At 40.8% G+C, this 27,278-nt stretch overlaps 1 protein-coding gene across 6 annotated transcripts in view; it reads left to right on the top strand.

Annotated features, from left to right (window-relative positions):
• The window catches only part of MYO16 (myosin XVI), a 539,667-nt gene that overhangs the window by 464,278 nt on the left and 48,111 nt on the right, over positions 1-27,278 (top strand). For all 6 annotated transcript variants that reach the window (XM_075590716.1, XM_075590715.1, XM_075590717.1 and 3 more), the window contains one exon: positions 396-1,568. In XM_075590716.1, the coding sequence (XP_075446831.1) occupies positions 396-1,568 (1,173 nt within the window). The remainder of the gene's footprint in view (positions 1-395; positions 1,569-27,278) is intronic.

Here is a 27,278-nt window from a genome sequence, read left to right as displayed (position 1 = left end):
TGCAAATGAGCATACAGTAATATTTCCATTTGCTATATGCTTTACTGTGGAGGGTTTTTGTCATTTTTTTTACCCACCATAACTTAACTAAGTATATATACACACACTCACACTCACTCACTTGTTAGGTAGGGCCCTCGAGGCTGGTCTGTGCTTGGTGAAGGATTTAGGTACAAACAGTGAACATCTCAAGAAGAAATGTATAGCGGTACTGGTGCTGGTGTGGAAGTGAAATGTTGACATTAAGAATGATTGCATTTGTCCTGGTAAACCAATTTTGTTAAGATCTTTACAAAATGTTTGTTTTTGTGGAAATATGCATTTAAAAACTTTTTTTTAAAGTTATCATACCTAAAGCTAACAATATTTGTTTTGTACAATGGTACATTTTTTAGCTCTGACCCGGCCAAGGCCCCACAGTGATGACTACAGCACAATGAAAAAAAATCCACCACCAAAACCAAAAAGGAGCCCTAACACCAAGCTAAGTGGCTCTTATGAGGAGATATCTGCTCAAAATTCCGGAGAAATAAAGACTTTATGTACTGTAACCAAGAAAGGCCATCGTGATATTGGGACCATGCAAAGAGCAGCTTCAGCCGATGGACCTCACCATGGAATTTTTACTTTGTATATGTCACCAGAAGATGAAACTGAGCCAGTCTACATTGAAATGGTTGGCAACGCTAGGAGGAGGAATTTCACAGAATCTAATAGCCCAGAGCAAGGAGAATCAGTTTATGAGGAGATGAAATATTTTCTTCCGGATCAAATTAATAGTAACGCTGTATTGACAGGGCTTTCTCAACAATGTGTACAGAACATGAATCTAGTTACTGTTGAGGACTTTTATGCTAGTAGGAAAGCAGATATAAATTGCAGACAAACTTGTGACATTCCAGCTCCATTTCCAAATCTCCTTCCTCATCGTCCCCCTCTTCTTGTGTTTCCTCCAACTCCAGTTACCTGTTCTCCTGCTTCTGATGAATCCCCTTTAACACCACTTGAAGTACAAAAACTCCCTGTACTTGAAACAAATCTAAACTACTCTATACAATCAGAGTGTTCCAGTCCCATCTCACCTCAGTATTCCAAACACCAAAAAGCAGATAATGAAAGACCGGCATCACCTGCTCTGTCTGTATTTAATGTAGCAAGCAAAATATCTCCTCCTTCTACTCCACCTCTTCCACCACCTCTCCCACCATCTTCAGCTTCTTATCAACTTTTCACACACTTTACTTTCCCCACAGACAGTCCATATGCCTTGTTAGTTAACACAGGAAAGAAGACAAATAACCCTAATTCATTAAAAATACTTCATAGACCAAATCCAGTTGTAACTGATGGATCATGCAGTCCATTGACTAAGCTGCATTTCTCTTCTCCAATAAAAACTGCAAAGGCAGAACAGAGAAAATCACATTCAAATCTCCCATCATTGCCGTTCAATTCAACCAATTGTAGACATTTAACAAGTCCTCTGGATGAATTAACTACTCTATTCAATTCAGGAAGGAGTCTACTGCGAAAATCTACTGCTGGCAGAAGAATTAGAGAACTGGAAGGTAAGATTTTAATTTAACAGTTTTACTGTAGGTTGCTGCAGTAAATGTATTATGTGGAAAATAAGATACTACTTTTAGACAAGGAATACACTTTTATATTATTTCTGTAGCGATTGTCTTTTAAACAATTTCCTGAGGGCCCAATTTAAATTGGTTCTGTACCAGTCTGCTTTTTTTGTTCGTTTACAGTAATTTAATTCTAATAAAACATGACGAGATATAAACCTGAAAATCAAGAACTATAAAGTTAAACGAAATTGAACATCTATCGCAACTTTTAACAAATATTCATTGAATATCTATATAAATAATTTGTTTATAAGACAACAGCATGTTTGTTGTTCAGTATAATGAGATATGTAAACAGTGATATACAGTACAGTATAGTACAGTACAGTAGTAGAGCTAGCATTAAAACTGTATAGAAAAATGTCCCAACAAGGAAATATTTACCCAGCAGGGGAATTATTTTTATTCTTATACGAGTGACAGACGTAAATGGAAACCATGAAATCTGTCTCTGTTCTGAAACTAAATGCAGAAAAATCTACAATGTAGAATCAGCACATAGGACTGCAATAAATCAACTTATTGTAAGTGTAATATATTATAAACAGCAAATAAAATGCTCAATGTTTTAGGCATTAAAAAGACTTTCGTCATTTGTCACCTTAAGAAAGTCTTTGGGAACATTGTTATATACATTGCATCCATGGGCCAATGAGCCAAAATATATGTTCTAGATACTGTACCATTAAATGTAGACACAAATGTTCCATTTCATAAAAATAAATAGCACATTTGCAAATTAGTTTTTTTATATAATTTTGAACATAGTCGTATTGTGTTTTTACATTTATTTACAACTTGCTAAAATACAGTATGCATCTGCAGAGTACAATAGAAGATAAAAGATAGACATACAAAAAAATTACATTCTAAATACAAGTTAACATAACATAAAGGAAACAAGGATAAGTGGAAAGATACGTTTTAATGGGAGAGGGGGCTAGATGGTTAATCACATGGATGATCACATGGGCCTCTTTTCAAATAGCTGCCTTTCCATGTGTTTCATAGGGCCAGATGTTTCTCTGACATGGAAAAGCGGATTCATAGCATATGGAATAGCTGACAGGTTTAACTTTTCAAACAGCAACAAATCCACTGGTTTGTAGAGTATAATATTTCAGTCGCTGTAACTAAGACAAGTTAAAACAACAATTACATTGCAAGCGGTTATGGAAAAAAACATAACTGCACTGCATTGCCCTACCTACAGTATTCTACTGTGTACTATCACAATTTTATATTTTAAGATCCTTGGGGCACGTACTTACTTATTTCCCCCTATCCAATAAGGAGAAAAGCTGTTAATACGTATGATACTTACAGCTACAGTATACTTTTCTCTCATTTCCAGTCACTTGAATTGAAGTTAACAGATCAATAAATGTGCATTAACAGCTTCTCACTCTTGAATAAGGGACATTATTCCAGAATGTGTTAATTTGGGATATGTTGTGTGTTATAAAAATATGAACTTTTACCCGTATATTTAGCTGTGCTGTTGAATATGTTACTTAATACTGTATGTAGTTAATATAATAAGGATACATGCTGTATGAAAAGGGAGTGAGAAGAAAGTGTGAGACCTGCTTCCTTAAAGAAGAGTTTTTAACCCCCTACAGCTAGGAGGTCATGCATTGCATAGCTCCGCAATGTATTGCTAGCACCTCAGCTTGTGACAGGATTGACGTGAAGAGCATTTGTTAAACAGTTCTGAGATGTTAGGACTATGGCATGGAATACTTAAGGACTAGGTATTACATTTTTCCTTTATTAATAATTTGGGGAGCCAGTGGAATAACTTGCTAATAGAGGAAGAGTGAGGACTGATAAAAATTGCTAGCAACAATTTAAATGGAGTCTAGTGGAGACCAATGAGTGTGAGAAAGGGATGATGAGGTTGCAAGTCAGATGGGAATAAGTTTTTTGCTTTATTGAAGAATAGAAAAGGACAGATTTTAGCAACATTCTAAAGGAAGTATCAGTATTTGTTGAGGGACTATTTGTAGGCTTTTAAGTAGAGAGGTGACACCACAGATAAAGCAGAAGGAAGGAAAGAGTGGAGGAATTATTGACAGAAGCAATAAAGGAGGACAATAATACTGAAAAGTTATATTTTAAATATATTCGGTTAGTAATCCAAGAGGAAAAGCAGAGGGTTAGTCAATGACCCAAGACTAAATGGTGTACAGATGTGGATAGAAGAATATTTGAATATCATCAGCAAAGAAAGATACTGGAAAGCAGATGGGTGCATAAGTTCATAGAGACATAGAATGACATCTTTGGGGAAGATACTTTTTATTTTAGAATTGGTAAGGAGAGCATTTGAAAGTGGAGCAGGATATTCATACAGTATGTGACGAGAGAGTAATAGAAGCTGAGAGGAAACAGAGGGGTAGATCCACAGAGCTCCATTAAATCTTTAAACATGACGTTACCACTATTTAATGTATCGATAGTCGTAACACACATCCACAAAGGTGATTAGCATTACGATGTCCTCGCATTAACCAGAGAAACATCGGACTACTAATATATATATATATATTTTTTTTTTATTGATGAAAATATATACATAAAACACGCAAAATATACTTTACTAGCACAGTATATTACAAATCACATTATTTTCCAGATACTAATACATTCCTTTTGAAATATACAAAGTAATTGCTTGTGCCATTTTAAAGTTATTAAATTATCTTTTCTTCTATTTTCTATTTTAATATTGTTAACCAGATACACGTTTACGTTTTGACTATACAATTAACAAAGCAGGAGGGGTGAAAGGGATAAAAAGGAATAAACACTAGGAAAACAGCTAAATAACAAAATAAGAAAAACAAAGCTGGGGATTAGAATAGTAAAGATAATTGAGATTAATATGGGCTTTACATGTGTCTTATTAATAAGAAGAATTATTATAAAGCCATGTTTATGTTTCTTGATTCTTACATTAGTCTCTTGTCCTTTTGTCATAACCATTATACTGAGATTGATCCGAGGAACTCAAAAGACTGAGCAGATTGAGCAACCTTGACTGAATAAAGGCAGAGGGTTGTAATTCTTTGCGAGAATAAGTTCCTATAATAATCATCATTCTGTAGTTATATCCAGTTATACATTTAACCACCCTTGGGATTACTATGGCCTTAAAGGGTAAGAGTAAACACCACCCAGTTCTGCCTGGTGACCGTGATGTCACAAGACGGTCTCTCTCTCTCTCTCTCTCTCTCTCTCTCTCTCTCTCTCTCTCTCTCTCTCTCTCTCTCTCTCTCTCTCTCTCTCTCATATAGGTTAGTGTATAAATATCCTATACTATGGCAGGGATTCCTCTTTCTTGTTTTGGAGTTAGGGACAGTGCCCTTTACAGATTGTGCCCATAGAGATGGATATTCCCTACTCTCCTAGTTTATATGGAGGATGCCTAGGCCTAGTCAGGGCTCCCGAAACTGTGACCTCGAGCCATAGCAGCATCAGCCCAATTGGAGAGTCCTTAGCTAACTCTCACACACAAGGCCACAATGTGGCATTCTTTACCCGAGAGTAGGATACTGAGAACTATTGAGAGGAAATGGGACAAGGCCCAGAAGGGGTCCCCAAGGGACAGAGAGCCACAGACACTATAAGGGAAATGGATCAGTTAGGAAACAAAGGATTAATAAAGCCTCAGCACCTCCCTAGCGGTCCGAGTTGGGAGTAGCTTGGGAAGAGAATAAAGCGGTCCAAACAGTGGCGATAGCAAATATCGTACATGTTGTAAAGGGAATTAAGTGACTGAGCACTTATATACGACAGTTAATAAAGCTCCTGTTTATATGAATAAAGTTCCTGGCACCCTTCATTGCATCTTCTCTGCCTAGCTAAATCAAGCACCCTGACATGGTAACAAAGACTGAGCACAGCCATGTAAATAGACACTTGTTGTAAATACCTTAGTAGCCGGGCAAGGAGGGTGACATACACTACAGGATACAAAAGTAAAACTACATGTGAAAGGTTGGAATCATTTTAGTTTACACATTTCTAATCCCAGGATTTAAATGCTCACAACAACTATGTGTAATAGGAAGTAACTCAAACAAAGTTCGCACTCAACCTCTCAATCTAACAGGCCCTGTTTAATCAGGAACATCAATTATTCAGAACTACTGTAACACTATTCTACCATGAATAAATATTAAGTATAGTAATAAAAATAATAATAGAAATGAGTCCTCTATTGACAGGATCTTGGAAATGGCAAAAGCCACTATCACGTACGCCACACCTATGAGCATGTGACCTGTATATGGGACCAGGGTTAATACACATAGCTATATAGCTGATTCACTTTTCTTTACACATGAACTCTCAAATGAATAATACCTCCCCTCCATCCATCTCAATATGCCATCTGTCACGAACAGCACACATGTGACCACGTGACATATATACAATCAAGGGTTCATACACACAGCTAACTTGCTGCCTCAACTTTCTTCTTCGCAAGGTACTTCATATAGTTAATATTTACCCGTCCTCCGTTACAATATATACCTTTAATCCATCACCATCACTACCAAAGAAATATCAAATATTTACTTATATGCAGTGTATCTGGCCCCTGATTGTTAAGAAAAACTATGCACTTAACACACAAAAATCTGTTGTAGCAAAATGTGTCCCAAAAAGTAAATTGCTCTCTACAAAGCGTGTAATAGTTCAATCAGAGCCCAAAGTATTACTTATTAAAGATTAGATTTAATATACAAAAAGTGCATTGCTATGGTTACAGAAAAAGATTATTACAAGAACATACAGTTATAATAAATGCAGACAGTTTCATCAAAATAATAAGCATAAACGAAAAATATAATTTACGTTATCATCTAACATTGATCAGATATTTTCCTAAAGGGTGGAAATTGAGATTTCACATGTTCCAGCATGGACACTCCTTTAGTTTAAATCTAACTCGTTATTAAAAAGTAGGGACTTATATTCTAAATTCCCTTCATTGAGAATAACAAAAGCTCTTCCCTTTCACCATTCTCTGCTGACAGTTAAACGACTTAAAAGGAAAAAAAATCCTTTTTGCCTTCCCAAACTTTGCCTCAATATAAAAAAGACTCTGGGCTCTATGCAGTAAGCACCGAAAAAGTCCTCTCGCCAAGTGTTCCTTATCGGCATGATTGTGCCGATTTTCCCTCGCCGTATGCAATAAGTGTCGAATTCCTTCCGAATCAAGCCGAAAACATTTGTTCCCACTCTGCCGATGATTTGCCAATCACACACAGGTGTATCGGCGTGCATGGCGAGGTGGTGTTAGGTTCGCCAATTAAACTTCTTGCTTAATCTGCCGAAGCAAGCATGTTTTTGATTGAGCGGCCCATTTAAAGGCAGCGTGTATTTTTATTCATTCTCTGTGTTGTTGGGAGAGAGAGAGAGAGAGAGAGAGAGACACACACACAGAGCTGGGCGATTTACATATTTCATATTGACTGAGAGAGTTGTTGTGTATTGTGAGAGGTTTGTCCTGTGTTGTTTTGTTAACATCTTTGTCTTGTTTTCACTTTGTAAGTGTTCAGTGCGATTGTCTTTAAATTTCTGTTCTTTGTGAGTGCTATAGGTATGGCCGAAAGGCGTGGGAGGAGTGATGCTGGTGTGAGTGGTACTGGTAGTCGTGTGAGTATGTGTCTGAGTGAACGTTGGATTCAGGGGAGTGCTTTTGCTGCGAGTGTGAATGGTGTTGCTGGGAGTGCGAGTGGTGTTGCTGTGAGTGCAAGTGCTGCTGGTGGCTCTGTTGCTGGTGCTGCTGGGGTGTCTGTTGCTGGTGCTGATGGGGTGTCTGTTGCTGGTGCTGCTGGGGTCTCTGTGGTGGTGGTGCTGCTGGGGTGTCTGGTGGTGGTGCTGCTGGGGTGTCTGGTGGTGGGGTGGTTGGTGGTGGCCCGCTTTTGGAGTCTCTTCAATTGGAAGAAGGAGAGTCCAGTCAGCAGCATCCAAGCTCTGTGGCTGCACGTGGTGGGAGGAAACGTGTGGAGCGGCCACGTAATTCTCGTTTCAAAGAAGCGGAAAACAGAGTTCTTGTCACAGGGATTTTGGAGCACTATGACTCTCTGTATGGGCATTTACTAGGTAAGTCTATCTTTGCATTGATTGTTCAAAGACATGTTATCCTATCTCATGTGAGATGTCTTAATATCAAACTATTATTCTCTAATATCTATCAATTAAAGTTAATTGTTACACACATAATCCTTCATGCTTTATAACGACCATAACAATCAGTCTAAAAAGTTTGCCAAAGTTCATACAATATTCATGCAAGCTTCCTTAGATTTGTATGTTTCCACGTAAATGCTCATGTGGTACACATATTCAACCTAAACCAGCATGTTTGGTATCTCTTGGAACAGGTAGCAGTTTAGGAAACTGCTCATTTTTCTAATAATAATTAACGTCATATATTTTGTATGTATTTCAAGGGCGGACAAGTTCAGCATCAAAAAAAGAAATGTGGGATAAAATAACATTGGCTGTGTCTGTGTGTGGGAATCATGTCAGGGACCGGGCGAATTGTCGGAAGAGATTTGATGATATCAGGGCAAACTTAAAGAAAAAAATCCAAGCACAACGGATGCATGCTTCTGGCATTGGAGGTGGGCCGCCAGCACAAGCTCTAATGTTAACTCCATTGGAGGATAGATGCGGAAAAAATTTCTTCCTGTCGTCGTGGAGGGTTTGCCAGGGGACAGAGATATCGGATTTTATTCGGCTCAATTTCCACCAGGTGACAAATGTTACTGTACTACGCGTGTCGAATATTACAGTTCTTATCTATATTTCCGCTGAAACTTATAGTTTCTTCCCAATATAAGCATAACTACATATATATCTGTATATATGTCTCTCTCTCGATATATATATATCTATCTATCTATATATATATATTTATATATAGTTGTCCTAAAAAAACAACAAAATATTTTATATATATATATATTTATATGTGTGTGTTTGGAAACATGTATTGGCTCAGCTATCGTGGATGACACCATTATGAGAAAACATACACAACTTGACCTGCATGAAGGGATTATGTGTAATGATCTTCCAAATAACACACACAAACTTTACAAAGCATTCAACATCTTTGCTCTATAGTTGAAAGCTGAATGTATGTGTGAATCTTTTTACAAACAATGGGTTTACATGCATAACCACAAAGCACACCCGCACTCATTCTTTGTCACAGTAATGTATAACTTTGTTATACTATGTCTGTGCACACAAATGCATAATTCACTATTTCATGTGTGTGTCGATACATATATACATATATACATATATGTAACAGATCTTTTTTCTAAATAGGTGCTGTGGGAGTTCGGTGAGCCCAAGAAGAAGCAGCCTGTACTTTTGTGATTCATTTATCATGGACAATTTGAGGACTTAAGTATTTTTTGTGATTATTTATAATTGCTTTATCAATCATTTTTTCATTCTTGAATATTATTGATTTTGGTCCACTATTTGTTATGACTTCAATTTAATTGACAATTTAGGTTAGGTTGGACCTTGCATATTTATAGTTATTTATGTTAATTGCACAGTCATTCTTTTGTCCTTTATTTTTGATAGAATTTGATTCAATTTTTGTTCATATTTTTCTCTTTTTCTTTTTGATTTTTATGCACACTTTTTCTTTTTAATATTTTTTATATTTTTTTATAATAATTTTAATTGGGCATATATACGGCCCCTGCCATTTTTTATATTGATATTTATCTGTTTGAACTAAATTTATCCACCTGGTGCAAACACCTACCACATATATCAGCGTTGCAGCAGTTTTGGTGTATTTGGTAAGGGGCGCTGTCTATAACTCTGTCAATATATATATATATATATATATATATATATATATATATATATATATATATATATATATATATATTAGTGATAATCTATGTTACACCTATAAACAGGCCATTACTGCCTAATCAAGTCTTGCATGGAATATTGAGCATTCAAAGGCGAACATAAATATTTTGCACAAACAAATTTCGTTATGTTTTATTAAAGCTCTTTTTTCGCTTCATGTAGTATAATGTGAGCATAAATAGGAACATGTACCATGTGGTATTTAATTGTGTTCATATGTAGCTCACTTCATATTTTTATTTCGCTCATGTACCAGTGTGTGAAACCAGCTGCAATTAATATGTCATCACAGCATAGAGGTGAACAGAGGGGGTGTATAGGGCACAGAGCCAGATCACAGGGTCATGGTAGGGTCAAGTCTTGTGGGACGGCTTACAGGTGGTAGAAGCAAATAAAATGTCAGGGTGGTGTCACGTCTTGGGGGAGGGACTACAGTTGTTAGAAGCTGACAAGGTTTACAGAAGTTCATCACATTCATTTGAAATGGTAATTATCTGAATACTTTCACCCACCAGTCCACTATATATTAAAACGTACGTTAGTCATTCGTTCACTCATATATTCTTTTAAGGTTATAGATACGTCACCTTATCACACCAGTACCATCTGTGAGCGACACACTGCATGTGTTGCTGAGTGTCAGCCACATTGAGCACTACACCTGCTTCTCTTAAATGTTCGGACAGATCTCTAAACACATTCATACACATTTCCACAATTAGGTGCTGAATTCTAAGCAGAGTCAACTTTACTTTCATGGTAGTGATGTACATTATTCTAGTTAGATTACTACACAACATATGCAGTGTATGTACAACAGAACACTTAATTTTACAACGCATTCCTGCATGAACATTGTATGTTGTATGGTGTTTAAAATAAATGTGCCGATTAGGTTCACATGTACATTTATGTTAAGATGGATAATATACAGATTGCCCTAACCATATCATTGTGATTTCGTTATGTGATGCTGATATTTAGCCATAACTACTCCCACTACAGATACTTCATGTTAATTATGTACACATGACAATTAAATTCTGATGTTATTCTTCTATATAGTTGCTCCTGCAGCTCCTGTGTCACCTGACACTGAACATGTCTCATCACCTGTCTCATCAAGGTCATCATCAAGAATGGAAGGTGAGTGTATGAGGTGCAGCACATGTAATGTGTACATTTGAAGAATTTCATTTGCCATGCAAAATAAATGCCTTTCACATGTAATGAACTTCACATCAGTTATTGTCACAGAAGATGTAGTGTTTCCTGACAACATGTATTGTGTGTGTTTTAAAGTATCAGCTAGGAGTTGTGATGTTACAACAACCTTTAATTCATTCTTCTTTCACACTGAGTCAAAACATCATTGTTACTTCAAGCATCATCTTTTAATTGGACACAAATAAAAAATTATGGAAACATGTTATGTGTTCCACTATGAGAACAACTATAATTATAGTGAAAACAAAGTGAAAGTTCCATGGCAGTTCATAATGTCTTTCTTTATTTGTAGAACCAGATGTTGCCACTCAAGGACAAATTCACTCAAGTGACCATGAAGATGTTGACACTCCTGGATTAACACGGCATTCAAGTCCTCCTGCTCGTGACACATACTCAGCTATTGCAGCTTCTGAAGAACGAATCTTGGGTGAAGAAAATCGTCGCCATTCAGAAATGATGTCAATGCTTGAAAGGATGATGTCACTGCATGAAAGGATGCATGAAAGGTCAATATCAGAAATGTCACAAATTAAAAAAGTCATCATCCAAGTTCCTAAAGAAATCCAAAATGTAAACATGACATTACAAGCACTAGTTCTGAATGTAAGCCAAGCAAATCAGTTTCGGAGTATATCAAGAGAACAACAATTCCACTTTACCCCATCAGAGGAGGGATCTTTACATGCTGCTACTTTTTCTCCAGAGTCATCAGTTCTTCATTCCCCAGTTCTGGATGATACCGGTACAGTAGGTGCAAGTTCTGTGCAGGTCCCTGTCAACATCCAACCGCTTACATCTGTTCAAAATATGGAATCGACACCTACAAATGAGACACGCAAGGGCAACAATTACTAATAACCAGCTTTTGGAAGAAGATTAAAACACAAAAACAAGAAAGTGCTCCACCATCACTCTTGAAATGTTTATCAAGTGTTTCACAACTGCCACAGCCCACACCCAGTGCCCCATAACTTCCACAGCCCACACTTCGTGCCACTGAAGTGCCACAGCCCATACCCAGTGCCCCTGAACTGCCACAGCCCACACTTAGTGCCCCTGAAGTGCAACAGCCCACACTTAGTGCCACTGAAGTGCCACAGCCCACACCCAGTTCCACTGAACTGCCACAGGCCAGTACAAGTGGTACAGTTAAGGCCAGAGTACTTGGCAGAAGGAAAAGGCAAACACAACAGCCAACAAGCAGGCCTGTGACTCGCTCTCAAAAGGATAAACAAAAATAAATAAGCACATTCACTAAAATTTTTGGTGTCCTGGTGTTGTTTACTGCAGACTATTTCATGCATAGTGTATGTATGATCATGTACAGATGCTTGATAACATTCAAGTATGTCCTTGTACACGTGAATGTTTATAAATGGTCACTGACTGAATGAAGGCATATTTTATAACATATGAATATCTATTAATCATCAGTTGATTCATGGTATAACATTATTACACACTTGGCATGTTAATGGAAGATGGCATTCACTTAGCTCTTGTTCAAGATGAGATATATCTGGGTTATTTTTGTAATGTAGATAGTCATTTCATCCTCATATTATTGACATACAACTTTAAGTAAGTACCCATATAACAGCATACATTTTAATGTTATGTTTTCTTGTGTCTTAACTCTGAAAGACATTACTTACCTTAATTTTCTTTCATAGTTCATAATGTTGGCATGTGATCATGTATGATTTGTGTTTACAATAACAGATCTGTAAGGCTGTATGAATATATCTGTAGTCTCTCTGTATCTCTATCTATATATGTGTATATATATATATATATATATATATATATATATATATATATATATATATTAACTGATATATATATATATATATATATATATATATATATATATATATATATATATATATATATATATCTGCCAGTGTTGTCAGCAAACAGGCCTTGTGTTACTGAGATATAAATGTTAGGACACTTGCTACAATTATGGTATCAGTATGAGTGAGCCCCTAATTCACTCAGCTGTATTTAACTTTCAATATGATTACAATAAGGCCTGCTTACACACATCTATGCCTTTAGTTTTGCACTCTATATATAATATATATTTCATCGGAATGAACAGTACGGGCCTTCATGGCTGCAAAGAGGCCTTGTTTGCTGTTAAATACAACTTCTACACAGCTGACTCAATTAGGCCCTCAAACATACTGACCCAGTAATGTTATAAACTTTAATGAACTGTTAAGATATTTACAACAAGGCCTGTTTGCACACAACAAGGACTTCAATGTAGCAAGATCTACATATATCTATATATATATCTATATATATATATATAGCAACTGTAAATATTACTGTATGTTCATTTTCATATCTTATATATACACACACACACACACACACACACACACACACACATATATATATATATATATATATATATATATATATATATATACACACACAGACACATATATAGACATATATACTATATATATATATATATATATATATATATATATATATATATATATACACATACACACAATATATAGTTAAATATATATAGATATATATATTTATATATATTTATATATATATATATATATAATTATATATTTATTTATATTTATATCTATATATCAAGAGACAAACAGAGAGAGTCAGAGAGAGAGAGAGAGAGAGAGAGAGAGAGAGAAAGGGAGAGATAGAGAGAGAGAGAAAAACAGAAAAAGAGACAAAGAGAGAGATGTGTGTATGGTTAATTTCAGCTAAGTGTAAGTAGAAATCTGTTCATCATAGCACTGTAGATGATTTCACACACATTGTTATTGTAATTAAAAGGGTAAACTTGTTTTGCACATTTTGATTGCCTAAGCCAAAAGTTAAGTTTTGATTCCTGTGAAAAGAGGGTATCTTAGACAAAGAATTTCAGCCAATAATTGTAACAATTTTCTTGTGGGAGAAAACCTAGGCGTATAACTGTTAGGTTGTATTATAACCTTGGAACAAACCGCGAAGATAATATGTAACTATTCACACATTCAGCAGACATCCGTATGCGTTCAACTTAGACACTGTACACTTGAAGAGAGAAGAAATGTCAGGAGCTTCCACATTGCACAGCCATCCACGTAAATCATACAAATTTTTGATTTACGAAGCAATCGAGTCAACGCCACAGAAAAAGGCAACCGTGGGGGAAATCTATGACTTGATCCAAAAAAAATATCCATACTACCAAGAACCAGCCAAACAAAGAAATTTTAAAACTTCTGTACGTTTCACTTTATCCGCAAATGAATGTTTTGAGCGTGTCCATGATCGTCAAGATCAACGATATGGATGCTGGCATGTTGCTTCATCATTTAAACTTACCATGGAACATGGAACATATCTTCTGTTAAATAGCATATTTTTGCCTAATACCAGTTACATTGAAGCCGCACAGACTGTCGTGTCTGCTGATATACCTGCACCGTCCATTTATCAAGACCAGATGCAAGATGGACATAACTACTATGATATGTATCCAAACTTATATGGCCAATACGAATGTGGATGTGAAAACAACCAACAACTGTACGTACCTCCGGACGTCTTGTTTGAAGAAGCCACTGCAGATCCATATGACGGCCTCATGGAGATGTGTCTGATTCAGGATTCAACGGTTGCCTCAACCATGGATGATACTGTTGTGCCTTCCTGGAGCGAGTTTTTACATCCAAATCAGTTTTGACTTCTACAAGAATGGTAAATACAAATTTCGTTATGCCTTTACTCAAATGATATATGTGTACATTAATAATATACACAATTTGTTAGCCAAATGAGTGGATACAGCTTAACATTGCAGACAGCCTTACATGTAGCGTGCACAAAGACATTATTTCCTATAACAATATACTACGACGAACCATTAGTACACATTGGTGACGGAGTCCTAAATCATAGATTATTATCGCTTTTAAAGTATCATTTCAACATGTTACACTAACTGTAACACACACACCTCATTGTTTAGCATTCAACATATAAAAACAAAGTGCCGCCCACATATGACGTGGGAACGTGGTCATGTCCCAAGGCGTCCTTAAAAAGGTTACCGATGCAAGCCCCACCCCCAACCGGTGTGCGCGCATGAAACAGTATTGGCTGTGTCCGTAGCTTATTGTTACGGTCAGTGCAGTGTGTCATGCGTGCGCGTCGGTGGGTCGGTGCGTGCACAGCGCTGGAGGCCAATGTTCATTCAGTGGGAGGGGTGTTTGCGTGCACTTCACGATGCCTTAACATGACGTCACACGTATTTTGTTTGCTCATTGGCTTATCGTCCGTTTTGGCCGTGGGCACACGTCCGTTTACAAAGTTTAGATATGTACGTGTGTAGAAGTGAATTTGTTTCGCTTCCATATCATAACTTTCAGCCATGGTATGCGTACTGCTAGCAGCACCATGGAGGGACATGTATTGAACGCACAGCGTACACATCGTTTTGCGCATGCGCTAAGACTTAGTCCACACATTCGTGACGTGCGCGCGCAACAGACGTTGTGCGCGCGCATTATTATGTATACAGGCACCGGAACAAACATATCAGTAGTAATGCCAGCAACGCCATTTGAAACATGAGATAGTTCTGTATCTTTAGTTTTATCCTTGCAGTTTAAACATATACGTAACTTATGCGTGAATATCCACAATCATATAGAGATGTGTTAAGCGTTGTCATGCTGAAACATAGATAAATGTGCCATCTTTGAACATCATGTGTTTGCTGTATTTCACAGATGTCGAGGATGAATACATGGGACCAATGTATGATTTCAGATGGGACAATCGTTATATTAGATGATTGTGACGACTAGCGAACAACTATTATAATAAATATGTAACAATGCTTTCAATGATTGGTGCGCAGATTAACAATCACTACATAATGTTATCCTATTGTGCAAATATTTACTATGCACTTAATTATCATAATGATGTTGCTAAGCACTGAAGTTAGATCTTATATTCATAAATGTTACATTTCTACTAACATTATATGTATTTTCATGTGATATATGTTACCCACATTATCACTCAGCAAACACATTAATATACTATATATTATATTCTCACGTGTGATTTGTCAAAGAATGTAAATGCTACATAACAACTCATAGACATTGTATCTGAACGTACACAATAACAATAGGGAGGTGATAAAAACTTTTTAGTCGTGTGAATGTTATATTATCACCTAGGTTGTAGTTGTAACCTAACATGCATGAGCTAATGAATGTTAGGTACAGATCATTAAACCATGAACATTTGTGTGTACATATAATTCACACGAGTAACTATAGTTTAGTGTTATTAGTAAACGTTCAACACATACATAGCTAAGTGACGCCGATGATAAAAACAACATTATTATGTAGGTTTATATTATTTCTGGTAGAAATACATGTATCACATCAAAACTAAAACACACACACACTATGTTAATGAAATGTGTGCGTATGTAAATGTCTACTTAATTTATGTTCATATGTTGACAGTAGTTATAAAGGATCATGATCATTATGAATAAGTAACGTGAATGAAATAAAATTTTTATTAACTACATTGTCATTGTGTTGAATGATTTAGGAAAAGTTGAGAATCCAAAGAACTATACTTTGGAATGGTAATAACATTTTGACAAATGTCAGATGTACGTCAAATCCACACACATATTTCACTTATACATACACATGTGACAATGTAGTAATCAACATGAAGATGAAGTGAGAGAATAAATAATCACATACATTGCAATGTTAATGATGTTAACCACATTTGGGTCATTTCATACAAACATGCATTGAGTGTTAACATCGCTCATGTGCATGAATGGATATTGTTACGTTGTCAAAATTACATGTTATGTAATGTACGTAATGATTTGAAAACACACTGCACAATAACCACCAAGTGTAGAAAAACGCACGGATCTGTTAGATGTGTGAAATCTGTTACATCATATAATAATTGGAAGCACACTTAAGTAACATGTTTCATATTATGTGACCTCTTCCTTTAAGAGTTTACTATAGGAGTTTACCTTGACACATCATAACATTAAGACTAATGTGACACGCAAATCATCATAACATAGAAAAGTACAATGTTCTGCCAATAATAAACGTAAGCGGTGACACGATGAAGTGAATCACATCGACACTGTAATGCCAAGCACATTTGTATTATGATCAATAGCACGTAAACACTCCTATAAAGTTATAAGTCCCCGCTCCATTGACTCCATTGATGTAGAGATGAGCTATTTTTTCTAAGTGCCGTCCCGGCAACCTTGCCGATTCTTCTCCCCTCCAACTTGCCAATTTTAGTTGGCGGGACATATTGCCATAGAAATCTCCATTTTTGAGTGCCGATCAGCACCGATAAGCTGATCGGGGCTACTAGAATACAGCCGATTTCAAAAAGTGCTGAAAAGTGCCGATAAGTGGGTTATCGGCAGCTGCATGCTGATACATTTTTAAGGGAAGACAAAATGCCGATTTTGACCACTTATCGGCGCTTGCTGAATCTCAAATGCAATTTTGGCGGGAAATGCCGATAAAAGCCTTATTGGCGCTTACTGCATGAGGCCCTCTATCTCATAATACTTAAACAAATGCCATCTTCATTGTTGCATTTGTGTACTTAATATTCACACGTGGATATAAAATATGACCACCTAACATCTATTTTTGCAAGAGAAACAGATATCAAAGATTATACATAGAAAACTGGGGGTGGGGGGTGGGGGAGGTTGTATCATTTGATTCATGTAATCACAATGGTTACAAATATATATTTGTTATTCTTGTGAATTGCCGTCAGGCCATGGATTTCATATTTAATAACTCCCAAACTTAGCCCTGCCCTCTGGTATTTGCAATCCCCTTTATCTTTAGATCAGCAAATAAAACTAGGCATGGATGGTGGTTCGTTCTGCAATAAAACATGTATTTTTAAGTCAATTTGTAACCAATTTTAACCTCTCGTGTGCCAGATTGATTAAAATACTTAATAATTTCTGCTATAATCATACATCTAGACAATGGTCAATTAGCGTTGAGGACTATAATCAGCAATGGCAAAAAGTCTATGTGACTGAGGAGTAGTTGAGCTCTCCTAGTCTAGTGGCTTCCCAGGTGCATTAGAAATAGGACAACAGGGCCGGACAAATTCAAGTATATTGTAAAAGAGAAGGAGTATTTTCTGTCTCACTGTTCATGTGATGATTTTCTGGCTTTGATATTATTGGTTGGGGTTTTTCAGATTTCCCTAAACATTTCTGGAAAAAGCTCTGGTAGAGTCAAATTTATGATTAATCAATGACAAGAGTTTCTTCAATAATTCTTTAGTTGTCATTTGAGCTCGATTATTTGCCGCTGAGGGCTCTCTGCCAGTTATTAGCTCACGTTGTGCCCATGATTCTCTCGCACTCCTGTACTCCGTTTTATCAAGAGACATTTGCCACGAGGCCAACTGTGGCAATCTGAACCTCTTCAGCATACATCTTAGTCGCCCCAAAGGTGGAAAGCTGATGCAGATCCCCAAGAGCTGCCCCCCTCCTCTGCATAGAACCAGGGTGTTAAGGGTTAATATCTGCATTTGCTTACTGCTGTGTTTTGTAAGCCCCACCCTCCAGAATGTTAATGACCCAGGAGAACAAATGACTCTGAAACCGCAGCTGCATTAAACCTGAATCCCTTCAGCTTACATCTGCATCGCCCCAAAGGCGGATGTCTGATAGGGTTCCCCAAGAGCTGCTCCCCTTTGCACAGAACCAGCGTGCTAAGGGTTAATATATGTGTTTGCTTACTGCTGTGTTTTGGGAGACCCACCGTCTGGAATGTTAATGACCCAGGAGGACAAAGGACCCTGAAACCACAGCTGCATTCAATCTGAACCCCTTCTGCCTGAATCTATGTCGCCCCAAAGGCAGACAGCCTTTGGCACAGCTGTAGGGTGTGAGCCATTTGCTGCCGTTCGCTAATGTTTGGTGATGTTAAAGCTTCTTTATTTCAATCCCAAACTCACCAGCCCTTTTGTCCCATTTCCAACTCTAATGGTCCATCAAATGTCTGTGAATTGATGGTATAACCTCTGTTCATTTAATGTAACCATGTATTGTTCATAACTTTGTGCCTAGGACATACTTGAAAACGAGAGGTAACTCAAAGTATTGCTTCCTGGTAAACCCCACGCCCCCCCCCCCCCCTGCAGAGAAACTTGCGCCCCCCTTGGAGGCACGCCCCAGTTTGTGCACCCCTGGCCTAGCACACTGATCAGGTTTCCAGCACAAAGCAAGCTCTCTGATATGTGAGAAGATCACTGCAGCCTCAGGCTGATGCAGATACTGCAGTCACTAGAAACATACTACCACTGGGTAGGCTGCAGCCTAAATATAGATTATCTGACAACTAGAAGGAGATCCATAGCATATAATATGGGTCTCAAAATAGAGGCCTCATCGGCCTATGTACAATCCACAGTACCGTAGGCAAAACTAACGGTTTAAGTTACTAGAAGGAGGATGGCTGAGTAAGGAACTGGACAGGGCCTCGCAAAACAGCTATGCTTGCTACAATACATGACTTCCTTGGCCTATAAGAAGGCACCTTTCTCTGCTACTTGTGCTTCACAATTTACTTGCGTGCCTCTAGGCAGGTCATCCTGTGCTGCTGCTAATTGGAAGCTTCTTGCCTTGATGCTGCTATTCTAAAACCGCAAACCTAATCAAGATTGATCCCTTACTTTTCAGTCTGCTCCCTGCCCTGACCTTTAGCATGCTCGACTACATTTCTGTTTGCTACCGTCCAAGACCTTGGATCTTATGACTGCCCCATTTGTCTGCTCCTCCCTGCGCATGTCGCTTCCACCACACCAAGGATCCAGATTCCTGTCCCAGTTATCTGCGATAATCCAGGTATTTAATGACTCTCCCTGTGGACTACCCTGTGGTTCCTGATAGGCTGTGGATTAAGAATAGTCAGGCAGAGCGCTCGGGTTTTAAGAAGCCATCTTGAAGGCATGCGTCCTGGATGTCCGGATCGCTAACTTTTAACAGGCATCTGGCTTACTCATATGCAAATCATATGCTAATGAGCAATATGCATAACATTGCATACCAACAAATCTGGAAGCACCTAACACCTGGTATAACCATGACCTAAAAAATAAAAGTGTTAATTCCCACATTAATTTTAACGGACTGCTGTGTATTGCGTTGAGGGGTTCCACACCTCTTTTACATATCATTGGCACTAATGTCCGTTAAAGTTAATAGCCGGCCATCTTAGCTTTAAGATGCCTCGTTAGGGAGTTTTGAAGATCCCAATTAGCATTTAATGACACGTTAACTGAATTTAACATAATGTTAAGTCATTAACATACTTCTGGGGCTGCAGGGGGGGTGAACCTCAATCGAGCTCTTAGGCTCTCCATCCCATGTTGTCTCCATCCCCTGTTGTACAGCCCGAAATGCTGTGTGCTTGATCGTAATTCAAACAAATGACATAATATAATCAAATACAGAATGTGGGTATATATAACCCCATTTTGATAGATTTGGTTTGTATAAACATAATTTTTTTAACGTATGTATGTCCTTATTTATGCAGCGCCAGTAATATACATAGCGCTTCACATCAGTAATATATACGTGAAAAAACACATAAAGGGTAGAAGTGCTTCAGACATAAAAGTAACATTTAGGAAAAGGAGTCCCTGCTCTGAAGTGCTTACAATCTAATGTGTTGGTAGGAAAACATACAGAGACAGTGGGAGGGCGTTCTGGTAAGTGCATCTGCAGGGGGCCAAGGTTTATGTATGAGGTGTTAATTCTCAGCTATGGAGCTACTCATATGCTTCCTTAAGCAGGTGTGTTTTAAGGTGGGTCTTATATGTGGATAAAGAGGGTGCTAGTCGGATATTGAGGGGAAGGGAATTCCAGAGGTGTGGGGCAGTCAGTGAGAAGGGTTTAAGGCAGGAGAGGGCTTTAGATACAAAAGGGTTAGAGAGAAGACATCATTGAGAAGAACACAAGAGTCGGGATAGTGTATAGCGAGGAATTAGGTCTGAGATGTATGGAGGAGCAGACGAGTGTAAAGCTTTAAAAATGAGGAGGAGAATTGAGTGTGTGATACAGGATTTGATAGGAAGCTAGGAGAGGGATTTCAGCAGGGGAGACGCTGAGACAGATTTCGGAAAGAGTAGAGTGATTCTGGCAGCAGCATTTAGGATAGATTGTAGAGGAGACAGATGAGAAGCAGGAAGGCCAGACAGAAGAAGGTTACAGTAGTCGAGACGGGAGAGAATGAGGATCTGTGTCAGAGTTTTTGCAGTCGAGCAACAGAGGAAAGGGTGTATCTTGGTAATATTGCGGTGGAAAAAATGACAGTTTTTGCTACCTTTTGAATGTGAGAAGAGAATGGGAGAGAGGAGTCGGGTGTGACCCCCAGGCAGCATGCTTGGGCTACTGGGTGAATGATAGTACTTCCAACAGTAATGTGGAAGGAGGAAAATGTCCAGTATGAGGAGCTCTGTTTTTGCCATGTTCAGTTTAAGTCGGCGGAGGGCCATCCAGGATGATATAACAGAGAGACATTCAGAAACTTTAGTCTGTACAGCAGCTGTAATGTCAGGGTAAAAAAGTAAATTTGTGTGTCATCAGTATAGTGGTGATATTTGTACCCAAGAGATGTGATTACTGTAGGTCACCTAGATAGACTGTGTAAAGAGAAAAGAGAAGAGGTCCCAGGACATAGCCCTGGGGTACCCCCACAGAGAGATCGATAGCGGAGGAGAAGGTGTTTGCAAAAGAGACACAGAAAGTACGATGGTAGAGGTAAGAGGAAATCCAGCATAGAGATGTTTTATGAATGCCAAGAGTATAGAGAATGTGAAGGAGAAGAGGATGGTCCACATATCAAATGCTGCAGATAGGTAATATGAGCAGAGTGTAATGACCTCTGTCTTTGGCAGCATGGAGGTCATTAGTTATTTTACTGAGGGCTGTTTCAGTGGAGTGAGCAGTGCGGAACCCAGATTGTAGAGTGTCTAGGAGAGAATAGGTGTTGAGAAAATGAAGCAAAGAGAAAATACAAGATGTTCAAGGAGTATAGAGGCAATAGGCAGGAGGGACACATGTCGATAGTTAGAAATACAGGGAGGATCAAGCTTGCTGTTTTTTTAGTAATAGTATGACTGTTGCATGTTTGAAGGTAGAGGGAAAAGTACAAGGGTAGAGAGAGGAGTTAAAAATGTGTGTGAGCATAGGGATTATATTTGGAGGAAGAAGTTTTAGGAAATGGGAGAGAATGGGGTCGAGGGCAGGTGGTAGAGGGAGAAGAGGAGATCAGCAATGACACATCCTCCTCTGTGACAGCGGATAAAGAGTCAAGGAAGGCAGTAGGAGAGTTAGGAAGAGGTGTAGGATGGGAAGAGGATACAGAGGGGGTGGCCTGACATATGGATTCCACCTTTTCCTTTAAATAGTCGGCAATGTCCTGAGGTGAGATGGAGGAAGAAGAACAGGCAGCATATGGTGGTCTGAGTAGGGAGTCAAAGTCAGGGAAGAGTCGGCATGGATTAGACTTGTTTGTGTTGATTAGTGAAGAAAAGTAAGTTTGTTTAGCCTGAGAGAGGGAAGAGTTGAAACAGGATAGCATACATTTGTAGTGAAGGAAGTCTGCGAGAGTGTGAGATTTCCTCCAGAGGCGTTCAGAGGAACGAGTGCAAGAGCGTAGCATGCGCATATGGGAATTTAGCAAGGGTCTGGGGTTCAAACGGCAGAGAGAAATTGGGGCATGTAGATCAAGAGAGGAGGATAGGACAGAGTTATAGTTCCTGAAAAGGTTGTGAGGGTCTGGAGCAGAGCTGAGTGAGGAGCGTAAAGTGGAATCAAAAGATGGTAGGTTAACAGAGTGCAGGTCTATGCAGAAACGAGGGGTAGATGGAGGTGGAGAAGGGGAGAAGTGAAAGAGAGAAAATGAGATGAGGTGATGGTGAAGGTGATGGAGAGGAAAAGGGGAAATGGAGAAATCGGGGAGAGAAAAGTTTTTAGTGAAAACCAGGTCTAGGTAGTGGCCATCCACATCTCTTTATTTAGAGAACATTTTAGAAGGACAACAAAAAGAGGCCCTGATCTACAAAGTTGTGCTAAACTTTAGAAGTCATATAAAAGCAGCTATCTAGCACATGTCTCATCTTCAGGTAAAAAAATATCACCTGCCGGTGCTCACGGAAAGGGGGGATTGTCCTGAAAGGTCCCAATAGATTCACATGAAGAGGAAGAGAGGAGTAATCCAGGAACACAGTCTCCTCTTTTAGAAATGTATTCAGCAATGAAACAACCAACGTTTTGACTGCTATGCAGTCTTTGGCAAGGTGAGGGCTGACAAACATATCAAAACAAGCAAATATATACCCCCATGCTCACCCATCTTGAGTCACTTCAGCTGTCCATCGGCGCGAAAACAGATTCACCCGTGACGTCATGGCCGCGACGAAGGACCACGCATGTGCACCACATAGCTCACATCAGTGTGAGCCCGGCGCCATCGTGCGGCGCAGCGTCATTACAGCCACGCATCACAGCTGATCCGGAACTGCCACCCCACAGTTGGCATAGCAACCAAACGCCGAACACAGTGCTAGTAATAGCAACAAGACGCTGTACACGTGGCAAGCGCCAGCAACCATGTGACAGTGACTCAAGCATGGTAGAGCCCCTTAGTGATGGAAAACAAATAAAAGAACCTACTCCCAGCACAAACAGTACCACAATATGTTCCCATATATAAAGGGTATAATACCTGTAGCCAGGTCTCCCCAGCGCTACCGCACCCCCCTCACCTGACTGCCGATCGCGGGGGCCGCCGCGTCCAATGGCGGCTCCGTTCGGCAGTGGCAGGGGAGAGGGCGGTCAGGTCCAGGCTCGGGGGTTGCCGGGGACGCGTGCGGCCGGTTGCCAAGGCCACACGCGCATCTCAGGGCTCCCGGAGCCGGGCGGATAGGGCGCCGCCATGTTGCGGCAGGTCGCGCATGCGCAGTGAGTCCCCGGCGGCCCGGAATAGTCGCGCATGCACAGGGAGAACCCTAGCGCCAGGGAGCAGTTGCGTGAGGGCAGGGAAGGCGTAGGAGAGTCGCGCGAGAGTAGGGGAAGTTAGTGAGAGGTTGCGGCGGCCATTACAGGTTTGTGTAGGCAGAGGGAAGGCACGCACGCGGCCTCAATGTTATTGTAAGTGCCCTGGGACTACAATTCCCATGAGGCATAGCGAGGCAGGCACCAGGTGCTTTCTAGGAGCCAATAGGGTTGTAGGACTGCCCTGGAGGGAGAATAGATACATTTCCCGGGCTTTGGTGAGTCAGTTGGAGCAGCGGAGCAGAAGGGGAAGGAAGGATGCAGGGAGTGAGTGCAACTCCTGCATCCAGATAGGTACCCTCACCCTCCAGGTAGGCCCCAACTCCCCACCAGGTTAGTGGGTAACTGATAAGGGACGGCCCCAGTTAGGGACTCTGCCCTTAGTGTGAGTGCTGTCTTGTCAGAGTCACAGCTATTAGTGCTGTGAGGTCTGACAGGCAGGCACTGTGTTTGTGCAGCACGGTTGCTGCACGGACCAAGTAAGTGGCTGTGCTTAGTGCAGGTAGCTAGTTATAGGGAGGATTAGGGACTAGGATAGAGGTACACCCCAGGGCCCAGTTAGTCCCCTATGACACCAGAGGAAGCTGTATGGTATAGGGTTGGCCTTAGGACAGGGAATCCTTCACCATAGTTAGAGCAGCAAGAGGGTTGCTGTCTGATCGCGTGTTCAGAGACTGTGTTAAAGAAGCACTCCGGCTGGAGATTCCTTTCCTGTGGATGCAGAGGTGCACCCACTCCTGCAGAGAGCAGTGCAGCACGCCGTGGGATCACTGTGCGGTGTTGCAGAGCTCCAAGGATTTTCCTGACCAGGACTGGTCAGGGAGGTATTATATATATTAAGTGCACCACCGGGCCCCAACACAGGGAAGCGCTATCCCTCACACTCACACTGGTCTTTATTGCTATGGACACTCAAGAGACTGAGGGGAATGTGATGATGGACATGTGGGTGGGGGATGGTACACAGTTGTATTGATGCACTGTTATTGATATAGTGTTTTGAAGTAAGGTGTTGTCATTGTTCATTCAGTAAACCTGTTATCCATAATACTGTGTATGTGGTTTCTGAGTGGGTTCCTATGTTAGGGTCATTCTACACGTCCATAGAATCCTACATAGGTGGAGGCGCTGAAAGAAGATCCGTTCCAGAGGATTCACCCCAGGCTCTCATTAGTGGAGGCTCAGACTGCCTGTGAGCCTGCAGGTATACGCACCACACCGGTAACAATACATGTTCTACTCACCCACACTACATATGAGATTGGGTGGGGTGGAATACCCGTTACATTTGGAGGCGCTGCTGAGATACACCTGGGGTGCCCTGTCCATTTTTTTTAAATTGTCCTGTCCCTATTTTTGTCGCCATGTTTGTGAAGTCCAGAGACGAGGTCCTTGCCTGGGCTTTGCGGCAGTATATGGAACCTGGCCAGGTAGTGGCGGTAGGAGGCATACCCGCTAGTATACCCGCAATGAAGGTCCGGGAGGGTATGTGTAAAATTCCTGGGTGGCCGTGGGCATGTGTCTTAGAGGAGGAACAAGATCCCACGTCCACATGGAAAACCATTCTGTTTGTTGTAACTCACAATGAGGATATATGCCTGGCAGAGGCACCGTCCGCCCTGTTCATGCCCGGGAGCCCCTCAGAAGGGTACCCCCTAGTCTATGCCGACCCAACAAAATGGCGTCTCCCGCCAAATCAGGAGAGCGCACGTGCTGCTGACTGCAAGCCTGCACAGAAAGATGTCGCAACATTCTGTCCGGGTTTGGCGCGAAAATCAGAGCCCCTCCCCTGTGATGGGAGTGACTCAGTGCAGAGTGAAAAACAATTCCTTGTAAAAAGTGCCCTTCCTTTAGATTCCACCAGGGGGAGCAAGCACGGTAATCTTCAACCATACGTGGATGCTGTGATAGACACTCTGATCTTTGAGGATGAGATGATGCATGAGGATGAGATAGACTGTCAGGGGATACACCCTAATGTGTATGTGCCCTGGCGAGCGCCAGGAATAGATCTCCTTATGCTACTGTGCCCCTGCTTGCAAGAAGCCTATGACGAGGGAGCCGACATATCCCAAGTGCCACTAGACTTCAGGATCACCGAGGTAGATGGGGAGCCGTGTACACAGTGCTTTAGCCCCACCTGTGACTGTTCTAGGGGAGCACTGGCGTGGGAGCCCAGATGTGATTGTTGCGGTGCAATTTTCTTGATGCCTATTGTACCCCAGCCTACAGAGCCAGCTAAGGAGCTAAGTGAACCCTTGGCGGAGGAGAGCGCGACTGCAGTGGAGGTACCGGAGCACGCCAGCTTCGTACCCACAACCACTGGCTGTATTACAGAAGAATCTGGTGACTACCTTGCAGAGGATACAGAGTCTGCTGTAGGTTCGTGTACCCTGGAAGAGGTGTCTTCCGATGTTGCGGACCCTGCTGTGGGCCCGTGTGCCCTACGATGGACAGTCAGACCTACTACAGAGGTACCATCGGTCCTAGGCGTGGGACCAGTACCTAACGCCGACAAGGGTGAGTCGACTGCCCCAGGGGTGTCGGGGGTGAGCCTCCAGGTGACCGCGGAGCACGATGGCTCCTTAAGTCTGGTCGCCCGGGCGAAGGGCTCCCCTCTGCATCGCGTCCTGGTGGAGGTGTCCTCATTAGAAGGTAGCTGTCCAGAGAAGAGAGTGGACCAATGTCTACCGCCGATCCTTCCGGAAGAAGGGAAGCCCATCGTCAGCCAGCCGAGTGGTAAGGAACCCCCTTGTTCCCCACAGAATCCGAGGGAGGTGGCCGTGAAGAAGGCCAAAGCTACGGTTCCTGAGCGGAGTGTGAGCTCGTGTGCTCCGACACGAGTGGTCCCAGGACTGGGATCCAACGCTCCTGAGTTTTCAGCGCGTAAGTGGACTGCCCCAGAAGTGCCGGGGGCAGGTCCCGATACCACCCAGGTGGGAACTGACAGCGTCCCCGAGGACCTGTTAGCCACCGTGAATCACCGCAGGGGTAAGGTGTCTACTTTTTCCCCCCTGCCAGGTGAAACCGAGACATTTCCCAGTGCTCGCTTCTCAGTGGAAGCCTCGCAAGTCCGTAGGGACAAGGACTGTGTAAAGGAAGATCCAGGGAGACTGGCCTCCTTTACGCCCAAAAAGGAGCGTGCCATTCGCCAGGTGGTGGACCGCGGGAAAGGTCCTGGCCTCCTGGTCTACCGCATCCCTGCCGCGGATGACCGGGTAAAGGTCTGCTTAAAAGATGTTGTGCTACTCCTTCCACCAGGGGGAGGAAGTAGCGAAGAGCCCGTAACTGTCGCTTTAGAGTGTGCTCTCCAA

The sequence above is a fragment of the Ascaphus truei genome, chromosome 3, assembly GCF_040206685.1.
Source record: "Ascaphus truei isolate aAscTru1 chromosome 3, aAscTru1.hap1, whole genome shotgun sequence".
Taxonomy (NCBI): domain Eukaryota; kingdom Metazoa; phylum Chordata; class Amphibia; order Anura; family Ascaphidae; genus Ascaphus; species Ascaphus truei.
This window is presented reverse-complemented; position numbering and strand designations above follow the sequence as displayed.